General features: G+C 39.0%; 1 protein-coding gene across 1 annotated transcript in view; it reads right to left on the bottom strand.

The window, feature by feature from the left end:
• Nucleotides 1-3174: 3174 nt before the first annotated feature.
• Nucleotides 3175-21172, bottom strand: part of LOC126236097 (myotubularin-related protein 9) — a 118540-nt gene continuing 100542 nt past the window's right edge. Inside the window, exons 11-12 of the mRNA XM_049945165.1 lie at nucleotides 15577-15746; nucleotides 3175-3851 (exon numbers count right to left, since the gene is read on the bottom strand). Of these exons, the coding sequence (XP_049801122.1) occupies nucleotides 3675-3851; nucleotides 15577-15746 (347 nt within the window). The 3' untranslated portion in view covers nucleotides 3175-3674. The remainder of the gene's footprint in view (nucleotides 3852-15576; nucleotides 15747-21172) is intronic.

Raw genomic sequence — 21172 nt, 5'->3', positions numbered from 1 at the left:
TGGACCAGTTATGCTGTGCCATTCCCACGTGGACTTCTCCAAAATGGTCTTCTCTGGTGTAGGAAATTGCTAATGACTTATAACAAATTATCAAATGATGACTGAACACACATTTTCTTCAATCATCCATTTCCAGTTTATTTCATAACTGCCTTTATAATTTAGTCCATTAATACAATGCTGATATGTCCTTTCTCTATGATAACTCAAACAACAGCGCGCCCAATCTAACAGTAATATAAAAACTTTCTTACATTACGTTAACAACCATAATTTGTTTTTCTCCTAAGAGATCCGATAATAATGTCATAATTCTGGGTCCATGGACAGCATACACGATGTCCAGCAAGTAGTCGGCATTCTGCTGGCTTCCATGCACTGCAACTATATCTTTCCTCATATACTCTCTCTATAGGAACAGATACGGTATGCACAGTAGGTCTGTCGATATTTGACTCCTCTACTTTACTTAAACATTGTGAACAACTGTAGCTGATGTGAACAGTCTTCATATAGTGGAACAGGACTTGACCCACAATGTCCTGTTACACTACAAACCGGAGTCTTGACGATGGATAAGCCTGCCCACATACAGTCCAACGTCTGGCCATTGTCAAATCTGGATATTGCACATTTCAATCGGTTGACCAAATGGAAACCAAAAAGGAGGCCCTTCCAAACTCAGGGTGTTGATAACATGCCTTACACGAGTAAGAGGCATCTTCGTGTTCTTCACGGTGATCACACAACATACGACCTGTCAGATATGGTAACAACACTAACACACTCCGGTGGCTGTTCTAACAGTTACAGAGGATATCAACTCTAAATCATTTACATACTTGCCAATGGTATCTTTGTGTACAAAGTTATGTTGAAATTTGACCTAAACCTTCTGGTTGTTTCACTTTTTTAGTCAGGCAGTGTATCACACAACATAAATCCCAGATAATTATTATAATTTTACAGATAATGGAATGATTTTCACTTTCTTTTGGATCAAATTTGCAAGGTGAAATCAACTGCATTTATTCTTTGTTGGCTTCAAATCAGAAGTAATGTGTTCATCACTCATTTACCAAAAGAATACATTGCTACTCAACATGAAGATATCACACCAAGTTGCAGACAGGCACAAAAAGAGACTGTTACACACTGAGCTTTTGGCCAAAGCATTCTTCAGAAAGGAAACACACACAGACATAAGTACACTACTATCTCCAGCCATAAGCCATTAAGAAGACTGCGGGAAATCCCAGTCTGGCACAAATCTGCATCTGTTGCCATTGAGTTATTTCAATGTCCCAGTGCAGCAAAAGTCAGAAATTTGTTTTGTAAAGTTTTCCAGTTTTGTACTATTCACCAAATGAAGTTTCTAGTTTGCTGTCAAAAGCTTTTAATGTTGTATGCAATTTTCTGTATATCTGAATTATTTTTCCTAACATAATTTCTAGTGCTATTGTAGCTTCTCTTGTTCTTCTTCCAATAATCATAAGGGTTTTTAAATACTGGTACCACGAGGTCAAGTGTTGTAAGTTCAAAACAACCACCACACCAAGTGTTTTTCATTCATTAGAAACTATTTCAAGGCTATGACTAATTGCTACACCACATCCATTCCCTCAGGGGTTCCTCTCAAGAGTACACCCCACTCCAAAGTGAAAAATACACACACACACACACACACACACACACACACACACAATCAAAAAAAGTTTTGCATCACCTCGGTTCCGAGAGTTCCGGCACCTGCACAGAAAATTGGAATAGAGATCAACATAAATATCATTTCTGCCCTTTTTATTGCTCATGAAAACAGCACATTGCATGTTGTACCACCATACAGCGAGACATTCATCGGTGATGGTCCAGACTGCCGTACACACCGGTACCTCTAATACCCAGTAGCATGTCCTCTTGCATTTATGAATGCCTGTATTCGTCATGGCATACTACCCACAAGTTCATCAAGGCATTGTTGGTCCAGATTGTCCCACTCCTCAAAGGCAATTTGGCATCCCTTAGAGCGGTGGATGGGTCACATCATCCATAAACAGCCCTTTTCAGTCCATCCCATGCAGGTTCAATATGGTTCATGTCTGGAGAACATAGTCGAGCGATGTTGTTATCCTGAAGGAAGTCTTTCACAAGATGTGTAGTCCATGAAGACAAATGCCTCGCCAATATGCTGCCGATATGGTTGCACTATCAGTTGGAGGATGGCATTCACATATTGTACAGCTGTCATGGCACCTTCCATGACCACCAGCAGCATACGTCGGCATCACATAATGCCACCCCAAAATAGCAGAGAACCTCCACCTTACTGCACTTGCTGGACAGTGTGTCTCCGACGATTGTCTGGTTGAAGGCATATACGACACTCATCGGTGAAGAGAACATGATGCCAATCCTGAATTCGGCTTGGTTCCGTCTGTACCGTGCTGGATGGTGTCGTGGTTGCAAAGATGGATCTCTCCACGGAAGTTGGGAGTGAAGTTGCGCATCATGCAGCCTATTGCGCACAGTTTGAGTCATAACATGGCGTCCTGTGGCTGAAAGAAAAGCATTATTCTACATGGTGACATTGCTGTCGGGGTTCCTCCGAGCCATAACCCATAGGCAGCGGTCATTCACTGCAGCAATAGCCCTTGGGCAGCCTGAGCGAGGCATGTCATCAACAGTTCCTGTCTCTCTGTATCTCCTCCACGTCCAAACAACATCACTTTGGTTCACTCCGACACACCTGGACATTTCCCTTGTTGAGAGCCCTTCCTGGCACAAAGTAACAATGCAGATGCGAACGATCCGCGGTATTGACCATCTAGGCATGGTTGAACTACAGGCAACATGAGCCGTGTACCTTCTTCCTGGTGGAATGACTGGAACTGATCGATTACCGGACCCCCTCCATCTAATAGGCGCTGCTCATGCATGGTTGTTTACATCTTTGAGCAGGTCTTGGGACATCTCTGAACAGTCAAACGGACTATATCTGTGATACAATATGCATACGCGACATCTATCTTCAAGAGTTCTGGAAACCAGGGTGATGCAAAACTTTTTTTTTTTATGTGTGTACAAATAGGACTGCTCTGTATGGTAGTCAGTAACGACAGCTGAGAAGTGCACAAGTCATAACTAAATTTAGCAGACAGACTTGACATTAGGAAATACAATGAAAATATACTTTATTTTCTGTTACATGTTCTATTTTATAACAAAACAAATAAATGTGTAATGAAAGACTGGGAAGTATCTTTGGCTTGATGTTATATAAGCAACCACATATTACAAAAAAGGTTTAGGTAACCCACTTTACAGTTGCTCAGGTATTTATTTTAGTTGGCAATGAAATAGAAAATAATAAATTCTGCTAAAGTTGCAGTTAAAATATCAATTTAGTCTATACTTATCACGCAACATTCTGTGACAAAAAGACACTTACTGTTCTTCGAAATGCGTCATTTATATTGTTCTTAGCCGTCATCCAAGTGCACATGGTATATGATATGAAAGTGCAGGAAGTTTCATTTATAACCATTCATTACTAAGTTTGCAAAAGGCTCTATGAAGCTCAGATGGCTGCAGCTAGTCCAGTATCTTTACTAATGATAGCAGTAAGTGAGTAAATAATTGTATACAGTAGCTCCCCCTTTTCACAACAATGGTACTTAAAGTATACCAGCAGTAATTGCTTCACGTTGCAGATCAGCTAACTGACGACGTAATCTTCCAGCTTCCAAGCGAAGTTCTGCCTCCCTTTGTCGCAGTTGAGTTATCTTCCGCCATGCAGCTTTTTGTGGTCCTTGATCCACCACCCATCGAAGATACAGCTCAGACCACAAAGCCTGTAAAAATGTACAATGACCATATGCAGTTAGTATAAAAAGATCTAAAATCTACTAATGGGTACAGCACTGGGCAGAAAAATGGAGTTAGGATTGATTCGATTCAAACAAAAAATAATTAATCTCTCTGCACTTCACTTTCTATTCTCACGTCAAATATCATTTGCTGCCAGCGCACAACACACAATGAACCTATAATCATAAGCTTGTGTAAGAACAAGGAAAGAAATAGATTTCATGCTACTAGGTGAGGGGGGGGGGGGGGGGACTGAGTAGTGAGGAAGGAATTTGAACACACTTCCATAATTTTGTGCACTCTTAATATGTTTCTTCAGCAATTAGCCAACTGAGCTAGCACAGCAACATTTCAGAACACAATCAACTTTGCTCTTCCTCTTGAGGTTTGTGTCTTTGGCACTCCTTAATTTTTACTCATAATGATGAACACTGGCTCATTCTGATGGATGTCAGAACAATGGAACTGTTGGTATATCTGTTGAGTCATGTTCAGAGTGTGATGATTAATACTAACCTCCCAGCTGTCGTCCTACTTAATACCTCAACAGCTTATAAACTATAGCAGGTTAATGGTGAGTGAACGCTACTGGTGATGGAAATTGAGAGTTTGATATCAGTGCATACTCTGCTGCAGAATAAAAATGTGATTCTGCAAACATTCCCCAGGCTGTAGCTAAGTCGTGTATCCACAATATTGGAGTGCTAGTCTTGCAGGGTTCACAGGATAGCTTCTGTGTAGTTTTACAGTAGGATATGATCTACTGGGAGAAGTAAATCCATGAGAACAGGTTGTGAGTGCTGCAGACTGAAAATTTCATTCGGTGTTGTGGTTAATTACATAAAAAGAAAAATTCACTCAAGAAAATTATAAGACATAACAGCTGGCCAGGAGAAATATATAGCACTGCCAATAGACTGTTATAAAAGTATACAACACTATCATAGCTTTTAGAGCTATTAGTTTCTCCCTCATGGAGCAGATGGGGTTAGGTTGGAGAAGGATGAAAAGAAGATGAGGTAACTTAGACCTCAAGTGTAGAGGGACCTGTCTGTTTTGGGGACAAGGGGAAGGTGTCAGAGTGAGAAGTAAAGATGCATTAAGATGAAGAGAACTATATAGTAAATTAAGTACTAGAGGGAAAGAAAAATAAAAAAGGGGGAAGGGGGGGAGGGGCAACAAAGGTCCAGGAGGATGTGACAGTGTTGAGGGGCAAGTTCCCATCACTGGAGCTCAGGGTGACTAGTGTCAGGTGGGAGCATCCAAATAGCCTGTGTGATGTAGCAGGCACTTAGATCCCTTGAGTCATGCTGCAGATCAGTAACTCGGCACTGAATGTGATCATTCCCACATAATACGCCAGCAGAAAATACAAGTTGGTTGGTAAACAACACGTGTGGTTTGCACTCCCTTTGATGTTGTGGGGCTGTAGTAGATGGTAGTGGGTGATTGTGCATGGTGCACATTTAGCAGCAGGAATCTTGGGACAAGGATAATGGTTTGAGAATGTCATATGGTTTGACTATGATGAAATGGATGTAGGAAGGCAGTGGAAGAGACAGAGGGTGGCATGGTGCATGATATTAGGCATACATGTTTTGACATTGTGCCCCACTGCAGGCTGTTAAGGAAGGTAAGAGCATATGGAATAAGTTCATGGATGTCTGAATGGGTCGAAGACTTCTTAAGCAATAGAACCCAGTATAGTGTCATCGACAGTGAGTGTTCGTCAGAAATGAGAGTATCCTCAGAAGTGCCCCAGGAAGTGTGGTAGGACCGCTGTTTGCCTCTACGTATGTACATGATTTGGCAAACAGGGTTGGCAGCAATCGGTGGTTGTCTGCTGTGGTCTACAGTAAGGTGTAAAAGCTGGGTTAAACTTTAGGAATATACAAGAAGACATAGACAAAATTTCTTGTTGGTGTGATGAATGGCAGCAAGCTCTAAAGGTGTAGAAATGTAAGTTAATGGAGATGAGTAAGAAGAACAAACCTGTGATGTTCGGATGCAGTATTGTTAGTCTTGTGCTTAACATAGTCAAGTCATTTAAATATCTGGGTGTAGCCTTGCAAAGCTATATGAAATGAAATGAAGTGAAATGAAATGAAAATGTGAGAACTGTGGTAGGGAAAGTGAATGATTGACTACCGTTTATTGGGTGAATTTTAAGAAAGAGTGGTTCACCTATAAAGGAGACCCCATATAGGATGCTGGTGCGATCTATTCCTGAGTACTGCTTGAGTATTTGGGATCCATGCCAGGTTGGTCTGAAGGAATACACTGAAACAATTCAGAGGTAGGCTGTTAGATTCATTGCTGGTAGGTTTGAACAACATGTAAGTGTTACGGAGGTGCTTCGGGAACTCAAATGGGAATCCCTGGAGGGAAGGTGGCATTCTTTTCGAGAAACACGATTGAGAAAATTTAGAGAACTGGTATTTGAAGCTGACTACCGAACAATTCTACTGCCACAAACACAATCGTTTTCCCTCACTCTATTTGTGAGTGGAACAGGAAAAGAAATGACTAGTAGTGTTACAGGGTACCCTCCGCCACACACCATACAGCGGCTTGCGGGGTATCTATATAGATGTAGGTCTTGGGGGAGTTATGTATTGTGGCATTCAAGGCCTGGGTGATAAGGAGGTGCATCTGAAATATTTGGACGTGGAGGCCGTGTTAGTCGTAGAAGGATACTACACTGGAGATTTTTTTGTGAACGAGGTCTAGGGGCTAGTTACAGTAGAAGAAAGCCTGAGAGAGGTGGTTGGTATGGGTGTTGAGGAATTTGATGGTGGAGTAGATACATCTGCCACAGTTTCATTAGTCATAGGGAAGGAAGAGTATGATGTGGGAGCAGTGGCAGCTGTCAAAGTGAAGTGTTGTTGCTTATTGGTCAGTTTGCAAGCGATGGGGTTTGGGTGTGGCTTCATTGAGGTTAAATTAAACTTTGCAGTTTTTCATGTAAGCAGAGAACAACCACTGGATTCAAGGGACACAAAAATATTGTGCGCACAGTGGAAAGAGAATGTACAGAAGTTTATTTTTGTTATTTAGCAGCACATCACTGCTATTCTTGGTTTAAAAGACAAGTACTTCCATTTTGATACATTGTACTATAGAAACATTTGCAAATGGCTTCACAGCTGAAACTGTGCAGTAATGAAAACAAAAAGATATTTTAATATATCTGATAGTTAGAATGTTATCATTCAGGCATTATTTTAGAAGTAGCAAAGAATATGAAGAGGAAAAATACAATACTGGGTATGAGAAGAGGAAACGGAATACACAAAACAATGGAAGTCCAGGTTGGAATATCAATAGTATTATGAAAAGGACAGATTGCTAATCAATGTGTCATCTTGACGGTGAGAAGCAGTCTGTTCTCTTCAGAATAACACATGAAGTGTTAATGAACATCAGGGATAGCTAACCAAATGAAAGGTTGAAACTGGTAATCTGAAAGTATAAATGTGATTGTATCTGACAATAAAATCTTTTTAAATTATAGATTCCTGACTTTGCCAGAACGGGAGCAATCCGTAGTATAATGAAATCTGGAAAGCTCCAAACAGCTAAGATTGCTAGTAAAGTATTTATTTAGATAACTGGTTTCGATAAAGTTATGTTACCATCTTTGGATCTTCAACTTTACAATACTGACAACCATTGTTCATGTTCACGCCACAGCTGAATACAGACTGTCCCCCAACCAGTCTGTATTTAGATATGGTATAAGAATGAACACTTGCAGCCAGCACATTAATTTTATGTTTTGTGTATACAGTTATACATACATACATACATACATTAATCCTTGTTCCATATATCATGAACACGGCATTTCATAATGGTGTGGAACATGTCACTTTAACATAAGTTTTCGTTACACAAAATAATTAATTACTTATTTTTAATTTTTTACAGTTACTACTTCATATCTAAGAACTCATCTATGGTGAGTAGGAGGAGTTGTCATTCAGAAATTCTTTTAATTTGCTTTTAAATGTTGGTTGGCTATTTGGCAAACGAACAAAGATTTTTGTGGCAGCGTAATTCACCCCTTTCTGTGCCAAAGTGAGATTTAATAGTGAAGCTCATCTTTCTTCTAGTGTTGTAGCAATGCACTTCACAGTTATTTTTGAATTGGGATGGGTTATTAATGACAAATTTCATATGTGAATATACATATTGTGAAGATACTGTGAGTATCCCGAGTTCCTTAAATAAATGTCTGCAAAGTGATCTTGGGTGGGCTCCATCTATTATTCTGATTACATGCTTTTGTGCAATGAATACTTTCTCTCTTAATGACAAATTGCTCCAAAACATGATGCCATATGAAAGCAGTGAATGAAAATAGGCATAGTAGGCCAATTTACTGATATGTTTATCACCAAAATTTGCAATAACCCTAATAGCATAAGTAGCTGAGTCTAACTGTTTCAGCAAATCATCAATGTGTTTCTTCTAATTCAATTTCTCATCAATGCACACACCCAGAAAATTTGAGTATTCTGCCTTAGCAACAGACTTCTGTTCATAGTCTATATATGGTGTTATGCCATTTACTGTACAGAATTGTATAAACTGTGTTTTCTCAAAATTTGGTGAGAGTTCATTTGCAGAGAACCACTTAATAATTTTCTGAAAGACATTATTTGCAATTTCCTCAGCTGGTTCTTGCTTGCTGGGTGTGATTACTATACTTGTATCATCAGAAAAAAGAAACGGCTTTGCACCTTCATGAATATAGAGCGGCAAGTCGTTAATATATATCAAGAACAACAAGGGACCTAAGACTGAACCCTGTGGGACACCATTCTTGATACCTCCCCAGTGAGGACTCTGCTACTTCTTGCAGACAATCTGTACTGTTAATTTCAACCTTTGGATTCTTCCAGTTAAGTATGAATTAAACCATTTGTGCACTGTCCCACTCATACCATAATACTTAAGGTTACCTAGAAGAATTTCACGATTCACACAATCAAAAGCCTTTGAGAAATCACAAAAAATTCCAGTGGGTGATGTTCGGTTATTCAATGCATTTAATATTTGATCAGTGAAAGCATATATATCATTTTCTGTTGAAAAGCCTTTCTGAAAACCAAACTGACATTTTGTTAGTACTTCGTTTTTGCAAATACATGATGCTAGTCATTAATACGTAACGTTTTCAAGAATTTTGGATAAAACTTTCAGAAGTGAGACTGGGCAGTAGTAGTTAGCATCAGATCTATCCCCTTTTTTATAGATCCAAACAAATTCCTATGTGAAAACTCACTAGCGAAGGATGGCTTGCATTTAAATAGACTGGGGTCTGTAATATTCAGCAGAATGTTTGCAGATGTCTGCAAAGTCATTAGAAGCCTGAAGGGGGCAAAAAATCATACACTCTACTTGAAAAAGAAAAATATAAGCACCATACAAAAAAAGACGATACTAAAGAATTTGCCCCAGAATACAGCTCACAACATGTAAACCAACAAAAGAAAAATTACATAAAAGTACTTCATCAAAATATTCAATATTTTGGTAACAAAAAATTAGAAGCAGAAGTACTCCTGAGTGAAGTAAGACCAGACATATTATGCATAAGTGAACATGGACTAACTGAAAGTAAAATACATAATGTTGCAATAAAGGACTACAAACTAGCTAGTTACTTCTGCAGATCTAAATATAAGGGTTTGTATATATATTTGTATATATATTAAAACAGGCACTCTATCAAAGAATTTAAACAGTCAAGCTGCTATATTGCCCATAGCTAGAGAAAAAGACTTTGAAGTTACTGGTATAGTGACAGAGGATTTTAGAGTGTTTTGTGTGTACAGATCATCATTTGGCAATATTAGCATCTTTCTGAAAAAAATTGCCAGCTTATTGAGAATCAATATGAAGAGAAATCTTATTATATGTGGAGACTTCAACGTTGACATGGGAAAAGACACAAAAATAAGACAGGATTTTGAAGAATTGTTAATACAGCATAACATGAAAGTAACAATAACTGCACCAACAAGAGTGACTTCACAAAGTGAGACAGTTATTGACAACATAATTACTAATATGTATAACTATGAGTCACATGTAGTTCATACATAAATATCTGATCATCATGGACAACTAATCAGCTTTTGCAGAAGTAATGACACAGTATCAGAACCAAAACAAACAACCAAAGAAATTAGGATCATCAGTGAACAAAATATCAACATCTTTAGAACAATGTTAAGTAAGGAAACCTGGAATGAAACCCTACAGGCCCAGAGTGTAAATGAAAAATATGATGCATTTATTTCAACAATTAAGTACCATTTTAATGTAGCATTTCCCAAAGTAAATAGACAAGAAAGGCAGCAAGATCAAAAACAGTGGATTACCAGTGAAATACTAGAACAGCGAAGGAAGCTTCAGAATGTGAGACAGATGGGCGAAGCTGAAAACTATAAAATGTTAAAAAAGAAGTATAGAAAAACAATAAGAGAAGCCAAAGCCAAAGCAAGAGCAATTGACACCACCACAACGAACTCAAAAAACAAGGCAAAGGCAGCCTGGAATGCAATCAATGCTGAAAGAAAGGAAAAAGATGGGTCAAACAAAGAAGAAGGTATTAGGTCAATTAAAATAGACAACACAGTGGTCACATATGGTATGGAAATAGCAATCATACTGAATGATAACTATATCAGTGTAGTAGAAAACTTAAAATTGGAAAGAAATAGTCAAAAACATAAGGGTATTAAGGTACCAAAAAGATCATGCCGTACTATGTTCTTAAGACCAGACACGGAAGATGAATTGCAGAAAACTATACAGAAACTGAAGTCCAAGAAATCAGCTGGTGATGATGAAATATCAAATCATGTAATAAAGCTGGTAAGTGAGGAGATAATAACACCACTGCTGAACATAGCAAACTGTTCTTTCAAAGATGCAATTTTTCCAGAAGAACTGAAGATAATGAAGGTAGTGCCAGTGTACAAGAAAGGCTATAAGGATGATCCCAACAACTACAGACCAGTTTCACTGATATCAGGTTTCTCAAAAATCCAACAAATGCTTATGTATACCAGATTAGTTAACTATTTGGACAAACATAACATTCTCATACCCTCACAACATGGTTTCAGAAAGGGTAAATCTACAGAATCAGCAATTGCCAGTCTAACAAAATACATTTTGCAGTCCTTAGATGAGAAAAAGGTTGTCTCTGCAATGTTTCTGGATCTTTCAAAGGCATTTGACACCGTTGACCATGAAATGGTGATACAAAAATTAAGCAACTATGGCATTCGGGGGCAACCAGGTGAATGGATAAAATCATACTTGTGCAACCGCAAGCAGTATGTATCATTAGGAAACTCATACCAATCAGAAACCAAACCCATCAAATTTGGAGTGCCGCAGGGTTCGGCAATGGGGCCATTGTTACTTAATGTGTTTGTTAATGATATAGGTGTTGAAGAGGAAGAAAAGAAAATTTTGTATGCTGATGACATGACAATACTAAATAGTGACCAAAATATGGAACAGCTTGAGAGATGAGCATACATATCTGCAAATGTCACAGCTCAATGGCTGTTGGAAAATGAACTGGTTATAAATCTAAAAAAGACTGTATGCAGTGTTTAAAAACAAGGAAAAGGCTGCAGACATGGATTTAGAGTCTGATGGAACAAGGCTGGAAGAAGTAGAATCTGCTAGATTCTTAGGTATTCTTGTGTATAATGAACTGAAATGGAAAAAACATATTAATAATGTCTGTAAGAAACTGAGCTCTGTCATATTCTTAATGATGCAGCTATTACAGTATTCAGACAAGAACCTTCTGTGTACAGTGTGGGGAAACTCAAACAAACAAGAGACAAAACGAGTGTTCACATAAAAAAGCAATTAGGACCATTTTAAGAAGAAAGACCTCTGAAACGTGCAGAAACTGTTTCAAGAATTTAGGTATCTTAACTTTTTCATCGTTGTATATATACAAAACAATAATGTACATCACAAAAGTTAGTGAGGACTGGATTACAAATGCTAGTGTACACACCCACAAGAAGGAAGAATGAAGTACGGAGCATACCCCACCGAATGGCAATGCTAGAAAAAGGATCCCAGTACTCTGGTATCAGACTACTAAGAAGTCTGCCTAAAAACCTGCAAGATAGTGTACTTCACAATGATTTTCCAAAGAAACTTAAAGACTATCTCATTGAAAACGAGTTTTACAGTGTTGCAGAATACTTATGCCATTAAATTTGTATATATTGTTATTCATTATCAATGATGTAAAAATGTAAGCTAAAAGTGTAGAAAAATAAGTGATAATGAGTGTTAATACTTTGACATATCCTATATTACACGTACATTTACTGTACACAGTGTAATCTTACAGGATCAATTCAATTCAACTTCAATCTATCTGGAAAAAATGCCCTGCTTCAGTGAGCTACTACATATGTGGCTGAGAATCCTACTTATTTGTTGGGAACGAGCTTTTAGTACTCAGTTGGAAATGCCATCAATTCCATGTGAGCTTTTACTTTTGAGAAAATTTATTATTTTCCTAATTTCAGTAGGAGAGGTTAGTTGAATTTCAAGTTTATCAAATTGCATAAGTACTGCCTCTTCTGTATACTGCCTTGCATTTTCTAATGAATAACTGGATCTTATTTTCTCTACAACACTTAAAAAATGATTCTTAAAAATTTTTTCTACTTCCGACTTCTTGTTAACAAACTTTTCATTGTGTTTGATAGAAATACAGTCTTCCTGTGCTCTCGGTTGCCCTGTTTCCCTTTTAACAATATTCCAAATTGTTTTAATTTTATTATCAGATCTGCTAATCTCAGGCGTAATGCACATACTTCTGAGCTTTTTAATAACTTTTCTTAATATAGTGCAGTAGTTTTATAATGTTTCACTGTTTCGGGATCATTTCTCCTACTAGCTATAAGATACATTTCCCTTTTCTGTTCACAAGATATTTTTATCCCTCTAGTAAGCTATGGTTCCTTACAATTATATTTCACTGTTTTCTTAGGGAAACTGTTTTCAAATATACTCATAAAGGTATCATGAAACGGGTTAAATTTTAAATTAGCATCATGTTCCCTGTACACCTCATCCCAGTCTAACTGTTGCAAGCTTTCCCTAAAATTTTAAATTGTTAAATCGTTAATTGAACGCACTGTGTGGAGCTATATCAAGTACTGTAACTAGCTGTGCATCATGATCAGAGACACCATTCTTAACATGAAAAGTTGTTATTTGATTAAATCTAAGTTTTTCGAAAATAGTGAAAATTTCCCAATGGAGACCTATACACAGCTTCAATTATAAAAGTGCCATTATTTAGTTTAAGCTCACATGCACGTGCACATGCTTCTATATGTTGCTCTATGCAAAATTTTTTAGTTTCCAAATTTTTCACACTATGACAGATTTTAACATATATGGCAACTCCTCCTCTCTCCATAGTGTCTCTACTTACATGTGTTAAAAGCTTATATCCACCTACATTTACCATTTCTATACCTGTGACTATATGATGTTCAGACAGACATAGTACATCTAATCCACCCTCAGTTTCTAAATCTCCTAACAAACAAGAAGCTATCTACTTTGTTTTTTAATCCCCTGATTTCAATCAATGTAGGATGACTGGACACTATTCTTAGCCTAAAAAAGTACTTCCATGAGTTTCAGTGCCCCCCCTCCCCCCACCACCACCACCACCACCTCTAAAGATTTTGCTATCATCCCACCCAGTTTACCCTACCCTTCCCTTTCCTACTGAGATGCAGGCCATGTCTTGTGAAGTTCCATCTACCAATACTATCAACATGAACCAAACCTATGCCTGACAAAGTAGCTGCCCAAAGCAGCTGATCTAGCTTCATATTGATCCTCCTTATAGAGCTGTTCAATTGGGGCCGATCGTACTGCATGAAAGCACGAACCAAGCCAACATCTGTATGGTTCATTGCAGATGCTATTTTTACAAGGTCACACTCAATTTTGTAGCCCTGATCCCTATCAATACTGCTTCCCACTCAACCCACTACCACAATATGATCCTGCTTTGTAAAACCCTTGCACAATGATCCTACATCCTCTATCACTTGGCTAAGATATGCACATGCCGCTTCCTTAGTTGACTGAGGTAGCAAGGTAAATCTATTATTTGTGCCAAAGATGAAACTGTCAGATACTGTTCTCTTTCAGTGACCCCTATTCCTTGCTACCACTTCCCACCTGTCTTCACCCTTCTCCCCCGTTAACCTCATCAGTTCCTCCCTAGCACTATCCAATTCAGCCTGAAGGGCTCTTAATCTTCCCTCCCTGTTCCGCTATTTTCCTATCCCTTGAATATCATCTGCAATACCATGGGAGAGACCCATTTACTTCCCCAATACCCATGCCACTACATTTACCCCAATGTAAACACCTGCCAACAGCTGCACAGAACCCCAGAACTGACTTTCCTACAGCAGCTCTGCTCAAACACCTCTCGTTCATGGTTGTTTACAATAGTTTTACAAAATTTATCTAGGCAATAACAGTACTATTCTATTAACTACAGATCACAAGAGTCATTACAGTTATGTGGAACACTGATATATGTGTATACTATTAATATAGTAACGTAATGCACTTAAACTAATGTTAAAAAATCAAAACTTGTATACCCGAAAAATTAGGCCTAAGATCGTGTATGCACGACACATACTTCACGCATTTTGAAAGGAAATAAAAGATAGAACTTGAAAAACCTTCAATTCCCCAAGTAGATATGGCACTACTAAATGTATGTGTAATGAAAACAATCTAAATTCTTCACTTAATACTTAAAGAAATGTCTTAAATTTGGATATAGTCTATAGTACACGGAAACTGGCCCTTAGGTGTTCCCCCCCCCCCCCCCCCCTTCTTCGAGAATTACTTTGAAACAATTGAAACCTTCAATACATAATATAAAACAGACTCTAATTAACTTTGTTGTAGTGTAATATTAACTTTATTGAAAGTTATTATAGAATTAATTACTTATCTTCATGAGATTAATATTCAAGTGTGTGCGATCTGCACCAGTGCTGCCAACAAGATTTTTTTTAAATTTTTTATTTTTTTTAAATTGTGACATATTGTCATCCACTGAGTTTCACGATCCTTACACATACTTTTGTGATATGAAATGATACAAAGTGCAGATGGCAGAGAATGTATGTGTTGTAAATTTGAAGAACCATAGACAGAACACAGTCTTACCAAAACTGGTCATGTAAATAAATTCTTTCCTAATGATCTTGGCTATCTGGAGTTGTTCCGGAGTTCATATTTTACATAAATTCTCTTTACAAGCCTATCAATGCCTCAACTAAATGTTGTGTACATTTTCTACTTCCATTGTTTGTATCCATAGGAACTTTCCAGTATAGTATCAATATAACCGAGCCTCACTTCAACCAAACATGAACCCATTCCCATAGTCGCTGTGCCTCATTGCTAAATGTGATGGAGCCACATAATCTAATGCCATTTGCATCAAATTATCCAGTATGTTGTTACAAATGGAAACAGAATCAGAAAGTATGTTTTTAATAGCCTGACAATTTCCAGCCACCAGTTTAGAATCAAAACAGAGCAACATGAAATGCCCAAACTAATATTCTACAGTTCACATATTTAATATCTTACCAAGCTTACTGGTGCAACTGAGGGCCAAATTACTCTACTGTTGGGTTCATACATTGGGTTAAGCACTGACTGCAGAACATCAGGCCTGTTAACATATGACCACAGACTGACAGTGCGCTCTGCAAGTTTCAACTGTACCCGCTCTGCTTCACAATTACCTACAAATGTACCTGCAACACACAACCAGAACTTTTAAACATGAGGAAAGTTGTGTTTTAAACCATATAAAAATATTCCCAAGCTCCTATTCCTAAAAATGGGCTGCAGAAATAGAGAAGCAGCGAAAAGTACTAAAACATTTAAAACTATGAAACATAAATATAATAAAAGATTTAATTATGAGATAAAAACACTAATAAGTTTTTGGAACAAAGGGTTCATTAGTCGGGGTAAACAGATGAAAAGCTATGAAGAAAACAGAGATTTGAAGGGATTCAAAAGTAACAGAAAATCCTGAGTGCTCTACAGCTAGTAGAACTAGATTCTGAAAGAAAGAGTGGATGATAGGGTTTTAATGTACTTTCAATTATGACATATCATTATAGACAGAACAAAAGTTCAGATTGGGAAAGGAAAACAGTCTGTCCTTTTCACGGCAACCACCTCAACATCTGCCTTAAAAGATTTAGAAAAGCCACAAAAACTTAAATCTGGGTGGCTGGAGGTCTTTTCAAATGTGAGTCTACAGTGAGTTCGAAACATGTCTCTGAAGTTTTTGTGGATTGAAAAGTATTTTATTTTTTTTATTGCTCACAATTTCGACGCCTGCCTCCTGGAATCCAATGCAGGTCATATTTACACACAGCCGCAGAAAGTTGTATATACAACTGTTGTTAACTTTGGCAAGATTTGTAATTTACGCATCTTCAATAATTCGTGAAATTAATTATAAAGGGAACAAAATTTACAAAATATTAAATGGAAAAGAAAAATATCCAAAACCCATAAACCATGATACTAAATTAGTCAGTCACCTACATTATCATCATAGCAGTTCCTAACCTTAACCGCTGGCCGTGGTGGCCGAGCGGTTCTAGGCGCTACAGTCTGGAACTGCGCGACCGCTACGATCGCAGCTTCGAATCCTGCCTCGGACATGGATGTGCGTGTGATGTCCTTAGGTTAGTTAGATTTAAGTAGTTCTAAGTTCTAGGGGACTGATGACCTCAGAAGTTAAGTCCCATAGTGCTCAGAGCTATTTGAACCTAATTTTAACCAGTTGGAAAAACCATGTTCAAGGAAGAATAAGTCCCCTATTGCTGGGGACAGTATGCTAAATTCTAGGACTCAAGTTGCAGAAAACCAATACCATCCCCAAACAATCCCAAACCCACTGGGTGTCAGCCTGCTCTTGCTGGGAAACCCACCTAAGTCATGTGTCATTCTGCCAGTTCTTCCATAGCTGCCATGTTGTTCGTCACATATCCACTGCATCCAATTGTCCTCTGTGTAGAAATTAAGTCTGGTGGTCCTTTATGATACTCATTCACTCCAGCATTGTCACTTACAGTTAGGTCTCTTTTACATTCACTACATGCCATTTGACTTTAGTCCTTAACAGTTACAGTTAGTGTACCAATGACAGTTATTTGAGTCCTCAGGTCTTTGTAGGGTGGACATTTAATACAATACACACAATGACTCCTGCCCATAAATGGATTTACATTGTTGATAAGCATCCCCTCCTTAATGTTTGGAAATATGCCATATACCCTGTGAACTGTTGTGATATTGATCCAGTCTCTTTACCATTCACTTGCTTTCCGTAATTTTAACTCTTTTTTTGGTAGTAATTTCACTCACTTTGGGAAGAATCCCTTTTTGAAGCCAGTAGAGAGAACTGTATCTTTTATGACTAATAGTGCCTCCTCCATCAGTGCCACCTCATGACTCCAGGGAGCTCAGTAGCACACCTCTCTCTGTATGCGTCATGATTGACTTGTATCAACTGTATTACAGTTTGTATGCCCAGGTGCCAGTGACAGATCTTACTACCTTACTCAGGATTGCAACATGATAGATCTAAGCCATTGCAAAGGCTTCTTAAAAGTCAGTGGTGCCCACTCTTGCCAATTTGTGCAAAACTTTTGTGGATTTCTAACCTATCTGAGGGATATATGCATGTGAAAGTTATGCTTCTCATCCATGTGAATGCCCAAATACTTACCTCACTTTATCCCACTGGAGTTCCCCTGACTCTCAGAGTAGAATTCTGCAAGTGCAAGAGGCTGCCTTTGAGCAGCAGGTAGGCAGTCTTATTTGCTGCAATTTCTTATTTATTAACTGAACATCGTCTGGATCTGAGCAAGTATGTCACACTTTTATTTCCAGCCTAGCTCTTGAGTCCTCTGCCAACACAACCAATATGTCATCAACATAGCTTATTACTCACGACAATTGAGCATTTTCATTCAGAGTTGTTAGCAATAGCTCAAGGCTAAGGTCCCAAAAAATTGGTCCACATATAGATCCCTGTAGATAATCTTTAGTAATTTGGCTCACTACATTGCTGGACGTTATGCCCCACTCCACAATGTACCCTTCACAGTAATGTAGGAAGCTATGGTACAAACGTTTTGAGGCCTCTAATTGTCTCAGGAGGGCAAACATTGTGATCCCCCAAAGGTTGTCAAATGTACCCATGATGCCTACAACATACTAGTTTCTACAATTGTTGACAATTTTGAGAGCACAGGTATTTGCATAATCTATGGATCTGCCCTTTCTGAAGCTGAATTGGCTCTGTTTGAAGCCATGCAATGGTCTGGAGGACTGTAGTCTGCTGCACAGCAAGCACTCTCGTGCCAAGAATACAGAATGGTCTTACACTCTTAGGAACTATTATATCTCTACCCGTGCTCTTATGGATTATTACAACTTGTGTAGACTTTCAGATCACAGGAACTTTTCCTCGTCTTGGTGATTCATTTGATAAATGTGTAAAGAACAGAACAATTTTGTTCTTCACAGCTTTTAACATTTCGTCATGGATGTAATCATAGGACACGGAGCTTTTCCATTCTTTGGCTGCTTGATAGCAATTGCAACTTCTTCTGCAAATGGTAAAACACCGCTTGTGCTTTCGTACGGGACCTCTCTTTGGAGATCATCAATATTTTCACTATTATCTTCCGGAACAAGTGATTTCACTCACTGGCGTCTTACAGTCTCTAAATAGCCTCACCCTGTTAAATATGGAGTGTAGAAAAGACAGTTAGTGTTTTTACTTCTCTGTTACTATTCTATAGGAATACCCCATGCACCAGTTACTAGTTGTGCCCAACGCCTTGAAGCCGGGATAATTATGGGAGTGGACAATGTGTTGTAAGGATAACTCCCATCTGCGCAGTTCAGAAAATCTGGTGCTGGAGGGGAGGATCCAGGTGCTCAGGTAGTGAAGCAGCCATTGAAATCAAGCACGTTATGTTCATGTGCATGTTGTGCAATAGGGTGGTCTACTTTGCTGTTGGCCACAGTTTGATGTAGACAGCTGGTTGGTAGTCATGCCAATACGAAAAGCTGTGCAATGATTGCAACAGAACTGGTAAATTTCATGGCCACTTTCACAGGTTGCCTGGCCTCTAATGGGGTTGGACACACCTGTGACAGGACTGGAACAGGAAGTGCTTGGTGGATGGATTGGGCAGGTTTTACACCTGGGTGTTTCACAGGGATATGATCCTTGTGGCAAGGGGTTGGGATTGGGAGAGGCATAGGGATGGACTAGGATGCTGTGGAGGTTGGGTGGGTGATGGAACACCACTTTAGGAGGGGTGGGAAGTATCTCAGGTAGGACGTGTCTCATTTCATGGCATATGATGCATAACCAAAGCCCTGACGAAGAATATAGTTCAGTTATTCTAGTTCAGGGTGGTTATGGGTGACAAAGGGGACACTCCTTTGTGGCTGGTTCTTGGGGTTGGTGGGAGGACTGGAGGTGTGAGGGGGAAATGGCACTGGAGATCTGTTTGTGAACTAGATCTGGGGGATAGCGCCTGTCTGTGAAGGCGTTGGTGAGACCTTCAGCATACTGAGCAATAGAGTTCTTGTCACTGCAAATATGCCGTCCTCAAGTGGCCAGACCATATGAGAGTGACATTTTTGTGTGAAAGAGACTGACAGCTCTCGAAATGCAGGTACTATTGATGGTTGGTGGCTTTGATGGGGAAAGAGGTGCAGATGGAGCTATCAGACAGACGGAGGTCAACATCTAGGAAGGAGACATGCTGAGTTGAGGAGGACTGGGTGAAGTGGATGGGAGAGAAGACATTGAGGTTGTGAAAGAATAAAGGAACTTGAACCACACTAGAGGTTTGTCATTTTGGGAGGCTAGGAAGGTTTACTGTACATGGTCCATAAACAGGTTGATATTGGAGGGTGCCATGCCAGAGGCAGGGTTCAGTGTTGGAATTAGGGTGGTTTTGGTTGGAGGGATTGGCAGCAAAGAAGTGCTTCCACAGCTGGGACAGAGAGAGAAGGAGAGTAGGTCTTTGACAAGTTCAGCATGGTTAAATTTGGATGTAGGGCTAAAGGTGAGGCCTTTGGATATGACTGAAACTTCTGTGAAGCTGAGGGTTTTGGTGGGGAGGTTGATAACAGTGTTATGGGAATGTTTTGGCTCATTTGGTGAAGAGTTGGTTGGGTGTTTTGGGGGATGTGGAAAGTTGAAAATGTCAGCTAGGCAGAGTTTAGGTGCTATGAGGGATGGATGGAGGAATGCTTTGGGTAGGATAGGGGTTGGATAGTAATGTCAACAGGTTGGATAACTTATGGAGGTGGTGTCTGGAATCCTTCTCCAGGTGCTGGAGAGAAAGGGCTTCAGCTTCAGAGATGTGATGTACAGAGTACAGATTGCACAGTAGTAGGATTTTGCAGAGGGAGCAGGGGTGGTTCTGGGATGCCTGTGTCATGGAGATGTGTTTTTGCAGTACCAGGTTTGTGAGGCCACGGATTGACAGAATCTGAAAAGTTGTAGGTAATTGTGAAAGGAGGGATGGGGTCCAGACAAAGAAATCTTTATGGTTAGGCTGTTTGGGGGATTCCACGGTTTAGGCAGCATTTGATAAATAGGATGTGGAACTGATTTTTAGCCAGTGAAAAGGATATTTTTTTGAACTGGTACAGAAAGATGGAGCAGGGGTACAATGTGGCAGGAACAGTGTACAGGAAATGGGAATGAAGTGTAAATGGGCAAAATAGGTGTTAATGGTTGAGAGAGGAGATGGATAAGCAGAAATACATGTACAAAATGCATAAAATATGTAAAGATATGCAGAAACACACACAGATATACAAATATGTAAAAATACACACAAATGCATGAAACTGCAAGAAACCACATAAAAATATGCACAAATACAATAAAAACATACAGAAATGTGGGAGAGAAGGAACACTGAGGTATGTCAATACTGAGGTGTGTGTGTTGTGATAAGTGAAGAGAAGGGAATGGGGATGTTCTGCTGCAATGAGTGCACAGCTTTTTCTTTTCGTATGTTTACCAACTAGCTGTCCACCAGGATGAACAGCCACCACCGCAAAGTACACCACCCTGTGGCACAACACATAGCTGAATATAACATGCTTGATTTTAATG

This window comes from Schistocerca nitens, chromosome 2 (genome assembly GCF_023898315.1).
Source record: "Schistocerca nitens isolate TAMUIC-IGC-003100 chromosome 2, iqSchNite1.1, whole genome shotgun sequence".
Lineage (NCBI taxonomy): Eukaryota > Metazoa > Arthropoda > Insecta > Orthoptera > Acrididae > Schistocerca > Schistocerca nitens.
The sequence above is the reverse complement of the archived record's forward strand: the minus strand, read 5'-3'. Positions and strand labels throughout refer to the sequence as shown.